The sequence below is a fragment of the Mustela nigripes genome, chromosome 2 (assembly GCF_022355385.1).
Source record: "Mustela nigripes isolate SB6536 chromosome 2, MUSNIG.SB6536, whole genome shotgun sequence".
Classification (NCBI taxonomy): domain Eukaryota; kingdom Metazoa; phylum Chordata; class Mammalia; order Carnivora; family Mustelidae; genus Mustela; species Mustela nigripes.
The window spans coordinates 158,811,821-158,825,648 of NC_081558.1; the positions used below are offsets into that span (position 1 = coordinate 158,811,821).

General features: G+C 47.2%; 1 protein-coding gene across 1 annotated transcript; it reads right to left on the reverse strand.

Annotated features, from left to right (window-relative positions):
- Positions 1 to 477: 477 nt before the first annotated feature.
- Positions 478 to 13,151, reverse strand: TIGIT (T cell immunoreceptor with Ig and ITIM domains). The gene is made up of 4 exons (XM_059388116.1): positions 13,002 to 13,151; positions 11,642 to 11,971; positions 9,469 to 9,575; positions 478 to 2,687 (listed from the first exon to the last, which is right to left on the reverse strand). Exons 1-4 carry the CDS (start codon positions 13,063 to 13,065, stop codon positions 2,451 to 2,453), a joined length of 738 nt encoding a protein of 245 aa, XP_059244099.1. The 5' UTR covers positions 13,066 to 13,151; the 3' UTR covers positions 478 to 2,450.
- Positions 13,152 to 13,828: the final 677 nt, after the last annotated feature.

A 13,828-nucleotide genomic window follows, 5' to 3' on the forward strand; every position in this document is an offset into this window, starting at 1 on the left:
TTTTCCTACACGTTTTCAAAAGGAAAGTCCTTTCCTATGTGTTTTCCCTCCATAGTAAGAGGGGAAAGCCTCCTCAAACCCTATTATGGATCAGAACAAAAGAGACCACCAGTCAGAGATAGACATCTGTCCCTGGTGCCTGCTTGGCTTGGGTTTAGGGTCTAATGAAGCATGGTCCAAAAAAAATGTAACAGGAGGGGCACCTGGGTGGCTCAGTGGGTTAAGCCGCTGCCTTTGGCTCAGGTCATGATCTCAGGGTCCTGGGATCGAGTCCCGCATCGGGCTCTCTGCTCAGCAGGGAGCCCGCTTCCCTCTCTCTCTCTCTCTGCCTGCCTCTGTCTACTGTGATCTCTCTCTGTCAACTAAATAAATAAAATCTTAAAAAAAAAAAAAGTAACAGGAGCCACATATGCAATTTTAGATTTTTCTAGTAGCCATAGGAACAAAGTAAAAAGAAATAGATGAAATTAATTTTAATAACATTTTATTGAATCCAGTCTATCCCAAATACTATCATTTTAACATGTTATCAATATTTTTAAATTACTAACATCATAGTTTACATTCTTATTATTCACAATAAGCCTTCAAAATACGGTATGTAGGTTACACTTCTAGCACAGTACATCTTAATGCAGACTAACCACATCTCACACACTAGACGGCTACCCGTGGAGGATGGCTGCAAAGGACGGGTCTCCAGGAACCTGGCTTTTAGGGGGTGGTCTTCTCTGGCTCTCCATGGAAAATCCAGTTCAGTGAATTCCACTTGAAAATTAATTTTCTGTCTAATTCAATCTCATTTTAGGAACCTGACCCATTTATAACATCCATGGGTCCTTTTGTACTTTATCACCATCTAAATGGTATTTGTAGATATTTCCCAGTTACTGTCACCACGTTAAATAACACTCTCAGTCTAGCCTTGACCCAGTAGACATCTCCTCCCAATCAAACTGCCTCTCCCTTTTTATCTTTACACTTTAGCTCATCTCCAGTCCATGAATTGTGTTCTACTCACAAGCAGTTTGCACTAGTTCTGCAAGGAGTGTGGTGAACCACCGTGGTGCCTAACAGCATTTTACACACATCCATCTGTCTTCCAAAGGACTTAGCCCTCGGGACAGATTTCGACTCATGGCTCCTAACCACACACCTATTTGGTAGAGAAGTGAGAAAAATCAAAATCAAAATCCAAGGAGTAGGAGTTGAAATGTCTTCTTGATCAGCCTGCCTGATTCTTAGGGAGCAGAACAGTGCTTGATTCCAGCCCTGGCCAATGACAGCCTAGCTTCACTTTCTCGCTCAGTTAAGAAAACCTGTCCCCGTGAGCTCGGCCTCCATCCTCGCTCCTGGAGGAGATGTGGTGGTGTGATGCAGACTGGGATGCCAGTTAAAGGGAAACCAGCACAAAGAGCTCAGGGGGTGGATTAAAGGATTTAAAGGTTTTAAGGGTTTAGGTTCAGATTTAAGGGTTCAGAATATCTAGGGAGAGGGTGTTCATCTTTAAGCACTTGATCACCCACTTTTTATCCCCCCCCTCCCTGGAAGAGTCCCTATTTTAAAAACACATGTTTTCCTTTTGGTGGGACACAGATTCTTGAAGGAAAGAATCCACTCCATAGTGGATTAGAAGGTGGTAGGTTCTGGCCAAGGACTAGGCTGCAGCTCCCACAGTGGAGGCCGTGCTGCCGCATCTGGAAGGCCTCGGGTCCCCTGCTGCCAGCCATCCCCGGTCTCCGTGAACAGCCAACAGAAGGAGATTTCAACTATCTGCCCAGGGAATAAAATCCAAAAAAGGTCTGTGCGCTCCTTTGGTGCCGGGATCCTCCATGAGGGAATTTCAGCCGTTCTGTTCAGTTTCTCGGCTCACCTTGGACAAAATTCCTGTTCTTGCTATGCTAGCCTCACTGTTCCCTCCATGTAAGTGTAAGGTCTAAAAGGGCTGAGATCCAAAAGCATGGTTTAATCATGCTCGAACCTCCCCATGAAAGCCGATACCATGCCTTGTTCTTAAAATGCCTTGATGTGTGAATGTGGATGGAAATGACCATGAGAAATGAGATGGGTCATACCGTCGTCCTCTTCATCACCATCACCATCCATAAGACTCTACCAGGGCACAGACCACCAAAGCCCCACCCAGGGCTACTAGGGGGAAGGCATTTCTCAGAGCCCCAGGGTTCGCTCCACCTGCTAGATTCCAAACCAAGTCATTTTGGTTTAACTTTGCCCTTAGAATCAAGATACAAGCTGCTCCCTCTGGCTCTGCTACAATGGAAGAGAAGGGAGGGGGCAGAGGAAATGCAGGAAGAGGATGACATTCTCTCCTCAACTGCACCTCCACTTGCACGCATGCAGGGCAGCGACTGAGACCACAGACCCACCACCACCCCCACTCCCGGAACCGCAGACACAGGAATGCATCTCCCAGATGATGCCTCTGGCCCCTAAACAGTCTCGGCCAGGAAACTGAAGCTTCCAAGGCTCCTGTAACTCAGGACATTGAAGTATTCATGAGGCTCGGCATAGGCCTCTCCCCTCTGCTCCAGGTAGCAGCCCACGGATGCCGTGCCTGCCTCGCCGCCACTTCCAGGTGACGACAGAATGCGGGCATTCCATTCCTCCTGTTCATGTGCCACGGTCCTTAGGCCACTTTCCGCACAATGGACTGGACGAGATTTCTTCTAAAAGCAAACACACTACTAAGTGAAGATGTGGTGACATTATTCAGAAGGTACTCCCTGACATAGTACATGGTTACAGTGATCTCTCTATTCCCTTCTTACACACTTAAACACACACACATACACACACACGCAAGGCTATGCTCTTACCAACACCAATTCCCTAACCCTTCATTGCTCAGCCTCACACAGCTGGATTTCAGGACTAACCACTCCAGTGAGTCTACACTTGCTCCCCATGCAATGAGCCCTGCACCCCATGACTATGTACTACTCAGTAAGCCCAGTAAACCCCCTTCTGCCTCACCTCTCTTGCTCTCTTGACTGCATCTGACACTGTGGACTTCTGCCTTTCGGCAGTGCTCTCCTTCGCTGGTCCCCATGGGATCACTCTCTCAGTTCTCCTCCTCCTATGAAACCCCATCTTCCCCTCCAGCCAGGACTGCTTTTTTCCTGCCCCCACATGAGCTCCCCAAATAAAGGGGTTCCCCAGAGCTCTGCCCTCTGTTTCCTCGTACTCAACACTCTCTGAGTCACTTCACCCATATGTCCCTCTGCCCCCTGAAGAGTCCCAGATCTCTACCCAAACCAGCCCCACAAACTTCTGCCCTGAGCTCCAGACCTGGGCAGTCACAGCAAGCCCAGACTCAAATTTTGTTTACCGAAGCACTTCATAATACTTGGTACTCCAAAATATTGATACTGTATGGATTGATTACAACGAAATAAATGCATATTTTTGCTAAGCAGCTATTGGAAAAAGTTCCTAGGGGACCTCCTGTGAGGGGAAGGAGAAATCGGTGTGTCCCCTTCCATCACAATGACTGCCAGGCATCCTTCCTCCTCACATTCTCCCGGGGGCTGGGGGGGTGGGGGAATGTTTGTCCTCCAAGGACCCAGCTGCAATCTCCATAGCTCCCTTTGGGCCCTTAGGACAACCCTCAGCCCCATCTGTTTTATACTGACAATCACAGAGTTTCCTGCGTGGGAGGAAATGAAAACCAAAGAGCTAAGAGACCCTCTCAGGCCTGTTTACATTTCCCAGAAGACCCTGGATGCCAAAATGGTTTTAAGATCCCAGGACAAGGGTGGCCCACCTAAGAATGGAAATGAGAGCATACCAGCACCAAAGGTCACAATCAGTTCTTTGGGAAGGAATTGGGTATTTATATTCTTTAAACAGATTGGGCCACATCAAGGGATGCGGTCCTCTTTTAAGTCCAGCAGCAGCACGACCCATGATGACCACGATTATTCCTCACACCTCTGGGTAGGAACCCACCATAGTAGCGAAAAGGAATGAACGGATCAGTGAGTGGGGAGAGACCCCCTGACTCCTGCCTGTGGTTTTGAAACCATGGTCTCTCTCTCTAGGCCTGGTTCCTCAGGGCCTGAAGGATTATTACAAAATTTGTAATAATTACAAGAACTTCACAACTAATACTTATTGTAACATGCCAGAAAAAAATGCCAAATGCCTTACATGAATTATTTGACTCGAGTTTTCCCACAATCCTATATAGGCAGCATCATAATTATTCGCATTTTACAGACTCTACCACAGCAACTCATGCGGGAGACCCAGGATCCGAAGCTATGTTTATCTGATTCCCAAGTCCATGCTCCTAAACAATGCAATCAACAGGCTCTCCAGGTTTGTAGAGAATGCTGTTGGTGCCCTGCTCAGATCCTCCCTACCTGACCAGTGCTCCCATACCCCAGACCCTGGGACTACAGAAGGTGGGTGGCTCACAGCCACTTCTTCTCTGGAGAATGGCTCTTGGACCCTCTCTGAGCAGCCAGTGGTCAGTGATGACTGAGGTGAGTGTTCAGAGTCAGCTCCCTGCCTCAAGGTCCAACCAACTCTGAGTACAATTCGTACTGCAACCACGTCTCCAGCCGAGACCACATCAAGCTGGGCTTTCTTCCCTCAGCCCTGTCTTGCTTCCCTCACTACCCTTCACGTGAGAGTCCATCCCAATAAATCACTGTCACCAGAATTCACATGTCAGGCTCTATTTCTGGGGACTGGGTCTAACACAATTGAGTGTGGAGGGGAACACCTCCCCAGCTAGATGGGAATACGAATCCCACCACTGGCTGTGAGATGGGACAGGACACCGATTGAAGGGGATTCTGAGCTGATGCCACATCTTTGACATTTGAGAAGTATGGGAAAAGAGTGATTATTAGAACTGTGGGATTGAGTAACTTTTACTCAATTCCCCCTGATGCACTGAGGAGAGAACATGAAAGGCTTAGATCTGTCAACACCTGGAAGCAGCAACACTTGACAGCCTTTCAAGAAACACCCATCTCCAGCACTGAAGACCAGGCACAGGACCTAACTGTAAAAGAGATAGAACTTCCAAACAGGCTGAATTCTAAGCTTGGGCAAGTCTCCTGCGTCTAGAAAAGGAAAGATCACTATGACTCCCAGGAGGCTCCCTGGGTAGATGCACTGGAGAACCACCTGCTTCCCTTGCATCATCTGGAGCTGGAAAATGGCCCACATTCTCTTGATGGAAGTTAGGGCCCCATTAGCACCTGTCTCCATCTGCCCTATAGGCCATTGACCCCATATTTAGGGCAAAGCCACAGCCTGCCCTAGCTGAGGAAATGCCGAGAATGCTGAGGGAGGAGAGAGGTTGTGCCTAAAGGATGTGGCTAACATGTACTGGCAACGATGGGAGAACATGACTGGGATTGAATCCTGAGAGTGAAAGTCTGGCCTGGGGCAAGTAGACTATGAGATCAGACTGAGGGTAACTTGTCAATATTGGGACCCATCTCATGACTTAAGATGTAACACCCTCACAAGGGCCCCAGAAGAGAAGGCTGATACACTGCTGTCAAGAGGGAAGGTAACACTGCTTTGGCAATTTATGAAAACAAAACAAAAAACCACAAAATGCTCAGAGAAGTGGTGATGCTATCATGAACGTATGTGAAACCATGAAGAATATACATATATATGCCTCTCCCTCAGTTTCTACTAATGTTTGTCTTTAACCCTGATTCCTGACACCATGCTCCTTGAAACCCTTATAATTTCCTGAATGATAAGAATGTCTTACACAGGGCTCCTAAAGTTCTTGGAATCTCCTGGTGATAGAAGTCTCTTTTGTTCCAATGAGGCAGTGTTGGGTGGGCTCCTGGATGGAGGCCGGTGGCCAGAAAGACCAAGCCATGATTTGAAACTTAGAACTCTCAACCTCACCCCATCTCCTTTCTCCAGAGAGAGGAGAAGGGCTGAAAAATGAGTTCATAATCAATCATCCTTAAGCGATGATGTCTCCAGAAACATCCTTCCCAAGGATGGGGTTCAAATAGCTTCCAGATTGCTAAAAACATCCACATGCCAGGAAGGTAGCACACCCCCAACTCTCCAGAGACAGAAACTCCTGTGCTTCAGACCCTTCTAGACCTCATCCTGCCATACCTCCTTCATCTGGCTGTTCATCTGTATCCTTTATCGTCTTCTGTGTTATATAATAAACCAGCAAATGTAAGTAAGGGTTCCTCTGAGTTCTCTGAGCTGTCAGCAACTTATCAAACCCAAGGAGGGGGGCTGTAGGAACTTCAATTTATAGCCGGTCAGTCAGAAGTACAGGTGTCAATCTGGGACTTACAGCTGGTGTCTGAAGGGAGGGCAGTCTTGTAGGACTGAGTCCTTAATTTGTGGATTCTGATGTTGATTCCAAGTAGATAGTGTCAGAACTGAATTGATTGTAGGACACCCAGATGGTGTAGAAGAATTGGTCAGTGTGGGAATAAACCCACCCATCTGGTGTTTAGAAGTGTTCTGTGCAGTGTTAAGAGTAGAGAAGAGGAAAAAAACAGAGTTTTCCCCAATATAACCTACTAAATCGGGGACTGGCAAACTAAGGCCCATGGCTCAAATCTGGCCCACCACAGATTTTTGTACTGCCCGTGAGCTAAAAAGGATTTTTCTATTTTTAAGTGGTTGAAAACAAATTCAAAAGAAGAATAATATTTCATGACACATGAAAATTATATGAAATTCAAATTTCAGTGTTTATAAATAAAAGTTTGTTGGAACCCAGCCATACTCATTCATTTGCATATTGTCTGTGGTGCTTTCATGCTACAGTGGCACAGTTGAACTGTTGCAACAGAGACCACATAGCCCACAAAGCCTGAAAGATTTACTACCTGGCCCTTTACAGACAAACTTAGCCAATCCCTGTACTACATAATTTTGAAAATCCAGTGGCTGGTTATGGTTCTAGGGAAGATCAAGAGGACAATCTTTCACAAAGGTGGAAAGGAATGTGCTAGTGAAGAGAGCCCCAGCATCATTAGGAGGCTTCGTGGTATCTGCTCTGTACGCTGGGGCTGAAGGCTCTCATAGAACGGGATCCCTGGTAGCAACACGGATGAGGAGACCCCAAAATAATACAGGGGCAGATGGCAGAGCTTAAGCTTATATTGACGAAGTCAGTGGCAGTGGCAGGCAGAGAAGCTTGACCCACAGGGATGTTAAGATGGGCTAACAAAGCAGTGTTCCTAAGAGAAATATAGATGGAAAGCCAACAGGATGTTACTTATATATGTAATCAAGAGATCAAGAGTACATAAGAGAAGGCTGAGTTCAGTACCCCCTGGAAAGTCAAGACCTCTTGCCCAGTTTCCGGGTCTGTGAGCAGAACTGGTGTGGATACCATCTCTGTTAACCCCTAAACTCCGCTCTCCATCCAGCCTTCTGTTTTCTTCCATCCCGATTGTTTTGAGTTTCATTTCAGCCAATACAGAGCAACCGTAAGGGAACGGAGGGAAGGAAAGTAAGATGAGGGTTGTATGTATTTCCCGGGCATTCTCTCTGCCAGCAGTGGCCTTGGACCAGCTGTAGCCTTCCCTTGAAGCTACAGTACTTCTCAATGTGGTCCCCTCCACAAATCTCTTTCCAGGTTCTAGTAATCATCCTCTCCCTAAAGATGAGGGGTGACACCAACATGTTGCTACACTTCCCCTCTTGGTTTCCTTATATGCTGCCCAGTCCTTTGTAAACATCTGTTTTAAGCTATCCTTAACCTACCCACCTTGAGAGTATGGTATGTTCCCTGCCATTTCTAAGTATATCAGTGTGCAGTTGCTGAAAATCAAAGAGAAAGGAAATTTTTAAAGAACCATAAGAAAAAGCCATATCTGCAAAGGAGCAAAAATAAGATTCACATAATTTCTCAACAGAGACGATGGGAAAATGTTCTCCATGTGCTGAAAGAAAACACTTGCCAGCATGGAAGTGTAGACCCAGCAAAGCAGATACATCACATTTAAGTTCAGGAAAAATAATGATATTTTCAGACAAACAAAAACCAGGATAATTCATGACCTGCTCAGAAGGAGATACTACATAGTATTCTCCAGGCAGAAGGACAGTGATTCCAGTTACAAGATAGGAAATGCAGGGAGAAATGAAGAGCAACAGAAAGGGTAAATCTAAGTGAAAATTGACTCTCAAGACTAATTTCTTTCAGGATTTAAAAGAAACTTAAAACTAAAATACATGGCGTTAATAGCAATAAGTTGGGAAGGAAGGTAAAAACAGTTAACGTGTCCTGCGATTCTCACATAATCCAAGAAAGGATAAAGGCACTAATTTATACTAGACTTCAATAAGTCAAGAGTCTTATTTTCTAATCTCAAGGGTGACCACTAAAAAAATAGCAAAAAAAAAAAAAAAAAGCCTCATTACAAGGTAGATCTTTTTTATAATAATAAATACTTAATTCAAAGGACAGCAAGAAAGAAGAGGGAAAAAACAGGCAAAACAAATATGAAGAAAATAAGGTGGTGGCCATAAACCCACTTATATCAGTAGTAACAACAGCAGTACATGGTCCAGAGAGAGCAAAGTCAGGGACGAAGAGTTGGGTTGTTAATTGAGCAGAACCTGTCGGGGGTGCTGGGGGATGTGAATCCGGAACTAGGGAGGAGGGTCTAGGATGAGGTGGACAATAATGTAGGCGATCCCACTCTTGCCCTCCCCAAAATGTTTGGTGACCGGAATTAAGGATGTGTTGAAAAGTCCAAAAGGGCAGACCAAACAAGTGGTGAAATGCTTTTCCCGTATCGGTGGCTACCCGTTAACAACACAAGCACATTAATACCTTCACAGGGAATGTGCCCCCTGTTCATCTGAGGAACGGGGCGGGGCGCAGGGGAGATCCAGCATCTTGCCTGTAATCACACTCAGTGCTGCCCTTAGAAACTACCCCAGCCACTTCCCCATCCAGCACGCTTTCGGCCGCGTGACCTCTTCAGCTAGACAGAAGATTCACATACCTACTGATCTTGCCGTGTACCTTTTACTCCCAAATTTGGGGATTGTTTATTTCTCATCTTCCTAAAGTGCCAGGTAGTCCAGCAATGATGAAAGGTTGCTAAAATTAAGTAAGCTAATGGACGCAACTCCCTAGCACAGGGTGGATGCCTCAGATGCATCAAACTCACGACAGATAAATCTGTCTCTCCAGGGAGCGCTTCAGGGACAGGCAGGAGCTAGGAACTGTAGGTGACAGCAAGATGGGAAGCATACAGGTCTAGCCTTTCTGGCCGGAGTTCCCAGACCAGGAAGGGGACAGAAGAAGAGCGTAAACAACTTGACTGAAAGGCGGAGCAAGGACCATCAAAAAGCATGAACAGCAGAGGAGACCACATCTTGGTCTTTCTGTGGACGGGACAGGGACATAAAAGGATGGTGAGGGGTGGGGGTGGGGGGGTGCCCACGACCGAGATGTGCAGCCGGAGTCATTACCTTTTTGGTTAATGTGACCACCATGACCACTGCCACACAGATGACTGCCAGTCCGGTGGCCGTGGCTCCCAGCAGTGGGACCTGGAACGCAGCGCTGCGCTTCGCCACTGGAGGGACGACAAAACGAAGATGAGGCGGTGAAAGGCAGAAGCAACAGGCAAATCATTACACAGGAAAAACTCTGTGTCAGGGCACAGAGGTGGGGGCTGGCCAGGCCTTTCTCTGAGTTCTGGGGTCTTTAAGCCCAGCTCTTGGACAGCAGAGCCTCGGCCTAGCTCATCGTTCAATCAACGGCCGATCTCCCAAACAGTGGTACCCCTCACCCGTTCTGACACCAGAGCAGACCGCTGTGAACACTCTTGCCCTCCAGTCGATAAAATCGCTTTCTATAATGATCAGGAAGTGAAACCAACAATAACATCCAGGGGAAAAAAAAAAAAAAAGACCCAGACAGTGAATATTTTCTTTTATTAAATTTCATATTTATAATCCTACTTGAAAAAAGTTTAATTAAAAATTAAAATAAAATTAATATTGAAGTACAAAAAAGAGAGCAAAAAGCAAATAACCTTTCACGCACGAAGCCTATCACGTTCCAGCAGCCGGGAGCCCCCGGCAGGAGTAAAGTTCCGGAGCTTTATCCTTTGCTTTCCCTCAGCACCTGGCACACAGCAGGTGCTTGGTAAATATTTGCGGTATGAACTAAAGCACGAACAAGTGAACTTCTATTAAGATGTAAAATGTAAGGAGGAGAAGCAGAAAGGGAGTTATGAAGAGAAGTGGGATCATTGATCCAAGGAGGGTGTGAGAGAAACAGGACACACAGATCCCAGGTGTCCAGCGAAGCCTTGAAAGAAAGGGACAGCAGAGGCTGGGCCCTCTTCCCTCTAACAAACGGTTTACACCGTGGGAAAGGTGGCCAAAGAACACAGTCACTTAGGACAAGCAGTGTTCACAGTACCCACAGGGTATGGAGGGAGGGAGCCCCAGCACCCCAGAAGGAGTTCCTCCTGCCCTGCAGACTCAGCCTCTTGCTTTGGCCACATGTAGGGCGAAGAAGGCAGATGGGGAGCAAAGTGGTCATGGAGAACACAGCTTTGGGGGCAGAAGGGCTGGGGCAGGCTGTCCACAGTACCAGACAGGATACAGGCTCTTCCCTGCATGCTGCCTTGACCTGTGTCAGAGCCATCCAAGAAGTAACATTTGAAAAGAGACTTTCAAAGTAGACTTTTATCTTCTCTGTCTACACATTTTTTGCTAAGTCATAAAACTTAATCTTCAGCACAACTGACAGCAGCAGGTAGAAGTTCAGCAGGTATAGGTTAGTGAAACCAGATCTCCTGTGTGAAAACCAGCCCTCCTACCCTGAGTAGAGTTCATACTTCCCCTCCGTCAGACAGGCCCGTGGGAGAGGCTGGCATTCAGAGCTAACACCTCGTCGGTGTCTACTGTACCCCAGGCCCCGTTTAAGGGCATTTTCTTACAGAAAGGAATTCAATCCTACATCTGTTTTCATGTCACAGATGAGAAAACTGATACACAGAGAAGCTAAGCCATCTTGTCTGAGGTCAACAGCAGCACTAGGATTTAGACCCAGGCTGGTGGGTCAGAGTCCGAGCTCGTAAGCACTCGGCTCCACTGTCTCTCAGAGGCAGTCATCTTTCTCCACGTTCCAGAGACCCGCTTTCAGTGTTCAGATGGATAGCGAATGTGAGAGCCTTCTGGAAACTATGAAGTACCACACAAACGTAAATTACCATACATTTACACTTAGCACACACTGCGTTTTAATCCTCTATACAACCTAGAAGCTAATTCTAATTTGCGTGATTGATGCTAAACTAATAAAGGAAAACCCTTCCCAAATGACCTTAACGACTGTTCTTCCCAACAAACACACATAAGGTGCACTTCTTACCCACAACAGGGGTTCTCAGTTCTGGCTGCACATCTGGATCACCTATCGGAACCGATCACCTCCCAACTTTACCCCTTCGGATTCTGCTTCAGCTGGTCTGCAATGGGGCGCCAGCATCAGCATCATTAAAGCTCCCGGGCGATCTGCTTGTGAGCCGAGGTCGAGGGACCCTGCCCTTACAGAGTGTTTGGCAGGAACACATTTTCTATTCTGGAGGGTGAGGCTCATCAGCACCTCCTGCTCCAGAGGGCATACCTGAGCTTTGCAGGACCTCCAGAAAGACTGTTCCTCTGTAAATCCCATCAGGGTAGGTGTGATAGGTGCAGAAGTATTCCCCTGTGTCATTCCGGGTCAGCGACTGCAGGGTGAGGCCCAGGTTGGGGCCTGGGGCCACTCGCTCCCTGAAGGCTGGGTAGATGTGCCACCCGAAGTGAGCATGACGAACGGCCAGTAGTTGGTCCCGCTGCTCCCAGTTGATCTGAGTCACTTTGGCAGTGGTGGAGGAGAGGTGGCATTGCAAGGTGACGGAGCCACCTTCCTCCACAGAAACGTTCCCCGTTGTTGTGATCCTGCCTGACACAGCTCCTGGGGAAGGGGAGAGAGTGTGTGTGGGTCCTGGGTCAACAGCTGTACTTGAAACTTCCCACAGAAATCCCAGAGGGCTTTGAGGCTAGAATTGGTTTTGGAAATGACAGACTCCCCTGTCCTTCCTGTCACTCCCCGCATAGACCATAATTGCTACACAGTGGAGTGCTTCCCCCACTCAGGATCTTCTGCTGTAATCTAGCTTCACGATGAGCTCGTTGAGGATTTCCACAGTCTTATTTCATCTCCCTACCTCGAATACAAGCCTGGTCAGCCACCACTTCTGTTTTACTCTCTCTTCCAGCCGCTAGCTCTGTGCTGGGCACAGTATCATTTGACATGAAACCTGGATGTTTGGTTGACGGCCCTTTGGGGTACCTGGAGAAACCTTCAGGAAAGTCACAAAATCTGAAGGAAAGGAGGGTGGGAGAGAAACCGTTTCTCCCAGACAAAACCACCCTCCTCAGCACTGACCACCTCCAGCACCTTGGACACAGCTCCACCCTCAAATGGTTCAAAGAAAAACAACATAAAAATTAAATTCTACTAGAGTTCCTCAGCATCTGTGCCCACTCAGAAACACTTGTCTATGGTTTGAAATACAGAAGGAAACAGATCTAATGCAAATTCAATCTATAATGGTAGAATCTCTGGAGTCTGTGAAGAAGACATTTTTGAACCCCAGAAAACATACAACACCTTTCTAGAACTTTCCTCAAGGACAGAAGACCGAACGACGGGGCAGGAGTGAACTTCTACGAGGGAACTGATCATCCCTCCTCCGTGTCCTTTTCTTTCCCCCTGTTTCCTCTCTTGGGTTGGCCAGTCAGACACACCAACCCCAAGGACTTCATCTGCCACCCAAAACAGAACTGCGCCTCCCTCCCAGAGGCTGCCTTGTCTCACACGAGGGAACACAGGACTCTGAAAACCATGCATTTCTTTCCCTCACGCCTACTTCCACTTCCACTCCCAGCCTCTCTGTCCTCCTCCTCTTCCTCCAGTTCCAAGCCACAGTGTTAGGCCTTACCTGAGGCTGGGAGGGAAGCCTGCCTCAGGCCCTGGGCCCAGATCAGGAGAAGGTACCACCGCATGCTTCTGCTCAGCCGGGGACCCACAGGAAGCAGCCGAGGCCTCTTCTGCCACGGAAACTGGCAGAATGCAGATGGCAGGCCAAAACTGAGCCTATGAGGAGAGAGGGTCTCGGAAAAACTGAGTTCAGCAAAAAAAAATGTCAGAGACCGAGAAAAAAGGCCCTCAACAAGTACACAAACTGCATAGGGCAAGCCACAAGAAAGACCATGAAGGAAACACACTAAAAAATAAACAAAAATGTGGTTAGAGGCCCACTGGTCTTTAGGTTACCACTATCTTTGGGTTATAGTCAAGCTACTGTTTTTAAGTTCTGTCTTAATGTGCCAGTTTTGTATCAGTCTTTGTCTTTATCAGGGGCTCAAGGGCTCTGCGTATCTGGGGAATGCCCGAGATTCTGAAGAAGCAGCAAATCCTGGCTTCATCCAACTAAGGAATGTGCACGCATAAGAGACACCCGAGTCTGCACTTACAGACCAGGACCTGTGCTTGAAATCTAATGAACCATGAACCAGAGGCACCTACTTCAGAGCCAAGATGTAGGCAGGACAAAAAGTTTTGGACACCAGGGCAACTTTCCTTTGAATGAAGTCCTCTTCTTGACTCGGATGTCTTCGGTCTTATTCATCTGGACGGAGACTTTGTTGAACTCTGGCTTAGTTTCTTTAACCCAGTAACATCAGAGGAGACCAGATGAGTGAGTTTTCTTGAGACTGATGACTCCCACGAAAACCAGTAACGCAGAGAAGGGTGAGTCCCAGTTGC

Coding starts and splice junctions, on each gene's coding strand:
- TIGIT (XM_059388116.1), bottom strand. CDS start 13,065: ATGCGGTGGTACCTTCTCCTGATCTGGGCCCAGGGCCTGAGGCAGGCT. Junction 11,972..13,001: donor GGCTTCCCTCCCAGCCTCAG/GTAAGGCCTAAC, acceptor CCCCTTCCCCAG/GAGCTGTGTCAGGCAGGATC. Junction 9,576..11,641: donor GGAGGTCCTGCAAAGCTCAG/GTATGCCCTCTG, acceptor TCGTCCCTCCAG/TGGCGAAGCGCAGCGCTGCG.